The sequence below is a fragment of the Pavona decussata genome, unplaced genomic scaffold, assembly GCF_977016875.1.
Source record: "Pavona decussata unplaced genomic scaffold, jaPavDecu1.1 SCAFFOLD_114, whole genome shotgun sequence".
Lineage (NCBI taxonomy): Eukaryota > Metazoa > Cnidaria > Anthozoa > Scleractinia > Agariciidae > Pavona > Pavona decussata.
Window position 1 is genome coordinate 7,197,501 of NW_028145528.1, and position 9,140 is coordinate 7,206,640.

At 41.5% G+C, this 9,140-nt stretch overlaps 1 protein-coding gene across 1 annotated transcript in view; it reads right to left on the reverse strand.

Annotated features, from left to right (window-relative positions):
- The window catches only part of LOC146470554 (uncharacterized), a 10,638-nt gene extending 2,610 nt beyond the window's left edge, over positions 1–8,028 (reverse strand). Inside the window, exon 1 of the mRNA XM_085121946.1 lies at positions 2,751–8,028. Within this exon, the coding sequence (XP_084978072.1) occupies positions 2,751–8,028 (5,278 nt within the window). The remainder of the gene's footprint in view (positions 1–2,750) is intronic.
- Positions 8,029–9,140: the final 1,112 nt, after the last annotated feature.

Below are 9,140 nucleotides of genomic sequence, written 5' to 3' on the forward strand. Positions count from 1 at the left end.
TGGACAGTGTTGTCTTAATTAATTCCTAACAATATGTCAATATGGCCACCGATAGTGAAGATCTCTTTCAAGAGCTCGCTTTTCAAGGAAGCGTTAATGAATCTTGCAACGGTGTAACAAGTTGAAAGAGGTACCAACAATATACATTTTCTTTCACTTTAGCTATTTGTCTTTGCTAATTACTGCTTTTTTTTCATTTGCATGCTTTTTATTTCGTCTTGCATAATCATAACATAAGAACGAATGGAGTCCAGTAGTAAGACCCAACAACAGTTTGCATGATTTTCTATTAAAACGACGACAAATGCTGCAAGTTGTAAATTGAAGAATACTATAGATGAGGAGAAACGACTTAAAATGGAGCTAAACTGCTGCGCATGAAGTATCTACCAGAAAATGAAATTTTTCATGAGTTCATAAGTTGTCCCCATTCTAAACCAAAACGTTTGCCCTTCAATTGTTACAAAAAGAATTTCTTAGAACGTGAATACAAGATTAAAGTAGAAAAAATGTCAACAAAATCCTTAAGATACACAACCACAAGCTTCACGATGTCTTGGCTGTTCTAAGAAATGGTGAAATTGTTCAAGAGCAGCAACTTTTCAACAATTTTGTGATCTGTCATGGTGTGGACAGGATTACAATAACTATCACGTTGTTTCCTGGTCTGGAAGACAGATTTCTGCCTGTACGGAATTGAGAATGTCACTAAAGAAGGGATATTGAGAAAGTGGTCTCAGTTATGTCACAAGACAGTGCCAGAAAGTATCCGGTTCCAGCATTTCGCCTGGAGGAAGCGTTTTTAACTCCTCTAACAAATTAGTTCGAGGATGTGATTGCGCTGCTGTTCGAAATATTTTTTCTTTCCAAAACTGTGAACTACTTATTCAATTTCCACACTGTTTTTAGACACTCTAGACAGGCAGTGCATGGCATATTTCTTCTCTTGCACATTTGACACTCCATTTTTTTCCCTTGATCAAGGCACTTGTTTATGCAGTCCTCCAATTTCTGACATGTTTCTTGCTGAACTGTTTCAATTTTCCTGGACTTTTGATACTCCTTATTAGGTTTGGCTGCACCAAGCTCAAGTTCATCAAGTTTATTATTGCGGCAGAAAGTTTAGCGATTGCTATTAGATAGAACACAGACATTCATGGAATTAATATGTGTGGAATTACAGTACGCAGGTGACAGAAGTGGCATATTGAGAGATGAGGCATCGTAAGGGTTGCTGTTGGAGGTATTAAAGAGCTTTGAAAAAGTCTCAGGGCTAAGAGAACACTGGGCAGTAGACAAACATTATGTGTTTAGTTTTGGAAATGCGTTGAGAACGATGGTCCAGAATGTGGACAGTGTTGTCTTAATTAATTCCTAACAATATGTCAATATGGCCACCGATAGTGAAGATCTCTTTCAAGAGCTCGCTTTTCAAGGAAGCGTTAATGAATCTTGCAACGGTGTAACAAGTTGAAAGAGGTACCAACAATATACATTTTCTTTCACTTTAGCTATTTGTCTTTGCTAATTACTGCTTTTTTTTCATTTGCATGCTTTTTATTTCGTCTTGCATAATCATAACATAAGAACGAATGGAGTCCAGTAGTAAGACCCAACAACAGTTTGCATGATTTTCTATTAAAGCGACGACAAATGCTGCAAGTTGTAAATTGAAGAATACTATAGATGAGGAGAAACGACTTAAAATGGAGCTAAACTGCTGCGCATGAAGTATCTACCAGAAAATGAAATTTTTCATGAGTTCATAAGTTGTCCCCATTCTAAACCAAAACGTTTGCCCTTCAATTGTTACAAAAAGAATTTCTTAGAACGTGAATACAAGATTAAAGTAGAAAAAATGTCAACAAAATCCTTAAGATACACAACCACAAGCTTCACGATGTCTTGGCTGTTCTAAGAAATGGTGAAATTGTTCAAGAGCAGCAACTTTTCAACAATTTTGTGATCTGTCATGGTGTGGACAGGATTACAATAACTATCACGTTGTTTCCTGGTCTGGAAGACAGATTTCTGCCTGTACGGAATTGAGAATGTCACTAAAGAAGGGATATTGAGAAAGTGGTCTCAGTTATGTCACAAGACAGTGCCAGAAAGTATCCGGTTCCAGCATTTCGCCTGGAGGAAGCGTTTTTAACTCCTCTAACAAATTAGTTCGAGGATGTGATTGCGCTGCTGTTCGAAATATTTTTTCTTTCCAAAACTGTGAACTACTTATTCAATTTCCACACTGTTTTTAGACACTCTAGACAGGCAGTGCATGGCATATTTCTTCTCTTGCACATTTGACACTCCATTTTTTTCCCTTGATCAAGGCACTTGTTTATGCAGTCCTCCAATTTCTGACATGTTTCTTGCTGAACTGTTTCAATTTTCCTGGACTTTTGATACTCCTTATTAGGTTTTGAAAATGAACGATTTATTCACTAAAACGCAACGAAAACTTAGGCAATACATTTCATGATTCTCGACCAGAACGTCGAGCAACGTTTTCATAACATAAACTCGGACCCAGTGTCCACTCATTGGAACTTAGTCTCCACTCCTACACACGCAATGCGCCTTACACAAAATGAAACGCGGAATATAAATTTTCAGTTCGGAACATCCTCCCGCCCGATGCAGGGAGTGCATCACATGTAACTTGTCAACAAAGTTCAATAAAGTTCAACTAAAATGTTCAACAATGTCTCATCAAGTTCAATTAAGTTCAGCAGCTATATCAGCATCACAGGCTTCAAACAGGTGTAGCCGCTGCACTGGACGGCGAGTAACACTTCCGGATGAGGTTCGCAGGGTGACGGACCGGACAAGTCCATCGCGGCCTGTGTGGGTGTCTTCCACTCGTGCACGTGACCATTGACCCCGAGCTACACGATCCTCACTCACAAGGACCAGGTCACCTTTACGGATTTCACGACCAATCTTATACCATTTCTTGAGGGGTGTCAGGGATTTCAGATACTCTGCATGCCAACGCTTCCAAAATCCATTTACGAGCCTCTGGTGATACTGAAATCGTTTGGTGAGGGCTCTTGATGTCTGTTCTGAAACATGAGTGTCTTTAGTCGGACACACTTGAAGGTGTCTGCCAATCAGAATCTGTGCAGGGGTAATCACACTGTAGTCATCAGGGTCTGCACCCAGGTAAGTAAGAGGACGACTGTTCAGTTGTGCTTCAATTTCAGCCAAAATAGTAGTTAACTGCTCGGCATCTAACATTGCTTTGGCAAATAGTTTCTTCAATGGCGTCTTAACACTCTTTACAAGTCGCTCATAAAACCCACCCCACCATGGGGCCTTCTCCGCTATGAACTTCCACTGAATCTTCTTTTCGGACAAAGCACTCTGGGTTTGGTCTGATTCCAATACTCTCCAACATTGCTGTAGCTCCTTGTTAGCAGCCTTGAAAGTTTTTGCATTATCTGACCAAATAATGCTGCACATTCCTCTTCTTGCAATCATGCGTCTCAAAGCAAGGAGAAATCGCTCAGTCGTCATATTACACACCAACTCTAAGTGTACCGCACGGGTAACTGCACATGTAAATAAACAGATATAGACTTTATCATCACTGTCTTTCAAATACAAAGGACCAGCAAAGTCTAGTCCCACATTAGTGAACGGGGGCGCAGGCTTAATTCTGTCTTCAGGAAGTGGTGCCATCCGCTGACCAAAGGGCTTTGTTAGGTAATGGCGACATATTAGACAGTTCCTCAGTGTCTGACGGACAGTCGATCGTCCTTTGATCAACCAAAATTTCTGTCGCAAAACTGACAAAGTGTGTTCAACTCCAGCATGAAGCTCACGGCGGTGAACATCATCAATCAACAACTTAACAACAGGATTGTTGGAAGGCAAGATAATAGGATGCTTCTCCTCTTCTGGTAACAGTGACTTGTGAATTCTTCCTCCAACACGAAGAAAACCACTAGTAGGACACATAAACGGGTTCAAATTGGCCAGGTTGCTGTCCTTCACTGTACCATGCCGTTTACTTGACGTAATTTCTTCAGCAAAACTTGCTTCTTGTACATGAAAAATCAACCATTTTTCTGCATTTTGCATCTCTAAACCAGTTAAAGGGCTGTCAATCCTTTCCTCCTCTTTCACCCTTGAGTTTCTAACGAATCTTCTGATCCAAGCAACAGTTCTTAGCAAGCGACCGTACTTACTGAATCTTGTGAAGTCAATGAATGGCTCTTTGGGTTGCACAACACAACTGACACTAGCTTTACTCTTCCTCTCTGGGTCAACATTTTCCCTGGAAGGCTTTGACCTCAAATCCTCGGGCCAATCTTTTTCGGACTCTTGCAACCAAGAGGGTCCTTTCCACCACAAATGACTCTCTCTTAACTGACTTGCAGACAAACCTCGGGTAGGTAGATCCGCTGGATTCTGCGGTCCTGGACAGTACCTCCAAACACTGGGATCTAACAATGACTGAATTTCAATAACACGATTGGCAACAAATGGTTTCCACTGTGAGGCGGCTCCTCTGATCCAGTGTAAAGTTGAAGAATTGTCTGTCCAACAAACAATGCGGTTTATGGGACAATCGATTGCACCTTTGACATAGGTACAAAGTCTAGCAGTAATTACAGCAGCCATCAACTCTAAGCGCGGAAGTGTAATCTTCCTTACAGGAGCCACTCGGGTCTTGGACATTACAAGACTGGTAGATGCCTTTCCATCTTCACTAACAACTCTCAGATAAACTGCAGAGGCATAAGCAACTTCCGACGCATCACCAAATGCGTGTAACTCAACTTCAGGATTCTGACTTAATGACAAATCAGTGTAACATCTTGGAATGTGAACGTGTTCAAGTTCTGAAAGTTCTTGAACCCACTGATTCCATTTCAATGAGACTTCCATGGGAATTTCCTCATCCCATCCAACACCTTGGGTCCACAAACTTTGAAGAATCAATTTTGACCTCACTGAAAACGGTGCGATTAGACCAATCGGATCAAAAATCTTTGCTGCTAAAGACGCCACTTTTCTTTTTGTGTACACTGTCTCTGATCTGGACTTAACAATGTCCGCATCAATTGCAAAGACAAGGCTGTCAGTTATCGTATTCCACTTTAAACCTAATGCTTTTGTCATTGGATGTGCTTCTGCTAAATCACTCTCCAGGTTGACGAGACTAACTGCTGCTCTGTCCCTCTCAGGTAAAGAATCCATAAGCTCAGACGAATTGCTTGACCATTTTGTCAAATTAAAGGCAGCTTTCTGCATAAGCTCAGTTGCACTTTGCTGCAATTTCAGTGTTTCCTGCACATTGTCTCTCCCTGAAGCAAAGTCATCAACATAAGTGTTCCTTAAAATTTCACTTGATGCAACAGGGAATGTTCCTTTACACCTTTTCACATGCTCTTGAATAGTACCAATGGCAAGAAAAGGACTGGAAACAACTCCAAATGTGACCCTTGTCATTCTGTAAATCTTAGGCGTGGCCTTAGGGTCCAAATCTCTCCATAGATACCGGTGTGAATCCATGTCTTCCTCTTTTAACCGGATCTGTAAGAACATCTTCTCTATGTCACCCATGATAGCTACATGATTCTTTCGAAAACACAGAATAATTCCAACTAAATCTGACTGCAATGCTGGGCCTGGCTCTAAGCAGCTGTTCAGAGAGACACCATTGCTATCTTTAGCTGATGCATCAAACACCACTCTTGTCTTGGTTGTCTGCTTGTCTTCTCTAATGACCGCATGATGGGGGAGATAAAACACAGGACGCCCATCTGTCGGTGTAACTTCATCACAAGGTACTTCTTCAGCAACACCATTCTCAACATACTTGTTAATCGCTTCTCGGTATGACATAGCTTTCATTGGCTCTTGGAGCAGCTTCTTTTCTAGATTGTACAACCTACTTTCCGCTTGCCGGTAATTATCTTTCAATGCAACACGATCTTTCTTCCACGGTAAGGATACTTCATAGCGACCATCATTGTACGTTAGAGTCTCTTTAAACTTCTTCAAGACCATATCTTCAACATGAGTAGTAGAAACTGAACTTTCAGCAGGTCTAACACCAATGGACTCCAAATCCCAGAACTTTTGAAGTGTTTCATTCAATTGTTCCTCAACACCAATTTGAACATTCATAGACACAGTGCATTCTCGGTCATGACCACCTGTTGGTCCACAGAAGACCCAACCCAAAGTTGTGCGAACTGCAACTGGTTCACTGGAACGTCCTCTTACAATGTCTCTTGTCACGAAGGAATAATAGAAATCCAAACCAATAAGCACATCAATCTCCTGTTCATCTCTAGGGAACTCTTCAGGAAATACTATGTTCCGAAGATGAGACCATCTTGCTGGATGAATATCCACAGCTTCAGCTGGCCGGCATATTACTGGTGTAGTAAGCGCTTCAATACACTGAGGCTGTCCAGATTTATCAACAGGTGCCACAGTAAATGTAATTCTCTTCCGCAAAGTGTTCTTGGTAGCCTCTCCTCCAAATCCAGAGACAACAATTTTGACACTCTTCCCGTTAAGACCAAGCTCATCAATTACACTCTGCCGAACAAACGATGTTTGAGAACCAGGATCAAAGAAACATCTCACAACTTTTGAACACCCATTCACTCCACACAAAATAGCTGGTACAGTCTGCAGAATCACCTTTCCACCCGAGCCCACTGCAACAGAATTTGCCACAACTGAAGATGACACAGGAGGACCTGATGAAGGGGATGGTAATTCAGGGACCGATTCCACCTTAACTTCTTCCAAGTGAGGTCGAGCTGAATCTTGATGCAGGAGACTGTGATGTCTACCTTGGCAGTGCTTGCATGGAGGCTTCTGGCACACTTCAGCTCTATGACCAGATTCAAGGCATCGGAAACACAGACCCTTAGACGTTGCCTTTCTGAACCTTTCTTTTACAGGCAATGACAGAAAACTGACACATGACTTCAAACCATGGTTTTTGGAGCAAATGACACACTTGCCCTCTTGCGTTGTCGCACATAATGCAGGGGTGGATGACCTTTGCGAGCGGTTAAACTTGAAACGATTTTCACGATTTCCAGGATTTTCCTTTGCTGGAGCTTTCGAATCAAGAGAAGGAGGTTGGGAAGACTCTTTAGCTCTAATCAGTTGTTCCAAGAAAGTGAACAGTGTTTTCACTTCTACACAGTCCTGCTTAGCTATTTCCTCACTGAGCTCCAGTTCCCATTTTTCCACAACTTCTTTAGGTAGCTTGTCCACGATAAGGGGCACCAGAACAGGAGCCAAAGTTTCAGATTTAAACTTTTCACCCATGGACTCGACAGAACGAACGTGACCTATCACTTCATCGTAAAATTTACGCATGGAGGCTGCATCATCACAGCTCAAACGTGGCAAATGGATCAAGGATCTTACATGTGCATCGAGGATTAACCTTGTATGCCCAAATCTTTCCTTCAGGATTTCCAAAACTGGCTGGTAATTCGCTTGTACCACTGCAAAACCTTTCACCGCTTCAGCAGCCGAACCCTTTAGCGATCTCATCAAATACTCTAATTTTTGGACATCTGCCAACGACGCATTGTCGACTACCGAAACTTTTATCGACTGATAATAGGGTTGCCAACTCAAAACATTGCCATCAAAGGTTGGTAGATTGATCTTGGGTAGCTTAACTTGTACTTGAGAAGACGACTGAGATACATGTGGGTTGCTTCCCGCCAATTTCACTTCTGGCAAATGTTTACTTGAAAGATAACTCGTCATTTTCGCCATGCTTTCAATCACACGCCCTTCATACTCATTGTGACTCTCACACTCGGCATCAATGTCAGCATCTTCCAACATCGTGCACATTGTGCCTTGCACTTCTTGCAAATCGCTCCATTTGCTTGCGATGTTATCTTTCAACACTTGAATTCGTGCATGATTATCTTGTTGTGACAGGGCTTCGTCGACTGACTTCACCGTGTCTGTTAAAGATTTTCTCAGAAACCTTCTCTTTTTCTTGACAGCTTCTAAATCTTTCGACATTTTCAAACACCGTTTAAAATTCCACTGCAAATCCACTGAAGTTCCACTCGATCAAGGTGCTGCAACACACGTGTTTTGGCGCCAATCGCCAAGATGCGAAAACCCACTTTTTCGCGGCAAGAAACAGAAGTCCAACACTCCTTTTCGCTTGACCGATCGTCGATACTGTTCATCCGACTCAAAGGACCATGAAAATGAACGATTTATTCACTAAAACGCAACGAAAACTTAGGCAATACATTTCATGATTCTCGACCAGAACGTCGAGCAACGTTTTCATAACATAAACTCGGACCCAGTGTCCACTCATTGGAACTTAGTCTCCACTCCTACACACGCAATGCGCCTTACACAAAATGAAACGCGGAATATAAATTTTCAGTTCGGAACAGGTTTGGCTGCACCAAGCTCAAGTTCATCAAGTTTATTATTGCGGCAGAAAGTTTAGCGATTGCTATTAGATAGAACACAGACATTCATGGAATTAATATGTGTGGAATTACAGTACGCAGGTGACAGAAGTGGCATATTGAGAGATGAGGCATCGTAAGGGTTGCTGTTGGAGGTATTAAAGAGCTTTGAAAAAGTCTCAGGGCTAAGAGAACACTGGGCAGTAGACAAACATTATGTGTTTAGTTTTGGAAATGCGTTGAGAACGATGGTCCAGAATGTGGACAGTGTTGTCTTAATTAATTCCTAACAATATGTCAATATGGCCACCGATAGTGAAGATCTCTTTCAAGAGCTCGCTTTTCAAGGAAGCGTAAATGAATCTTGCAACGGTGTAACAAGTTGAAAGAGGTACCAACAATATACATTTTCTTTCACTTTAGCTATTTGTCTTTGCTAATTACTGCTTTTTTTTCATTTGCATGCTTTTTATTTCGTCTTGCATAATCATAACATAAGAACGAATGGAGTCCAGTAGTAAGACCCAACAACAGTTTGCATGATTTTCTATTAAAGCGACGACAAATGCTGCAAGTTGTAAATTGAAGAATACTATAGATGAGGAGAAACGACTTAAAATGGAGCTAAACTGCTGCGCATGAAGTATCTACCAGAAAATGAAATTTTTCATGAGTTCATAAGTTGTCCCCATTCTAAACCAA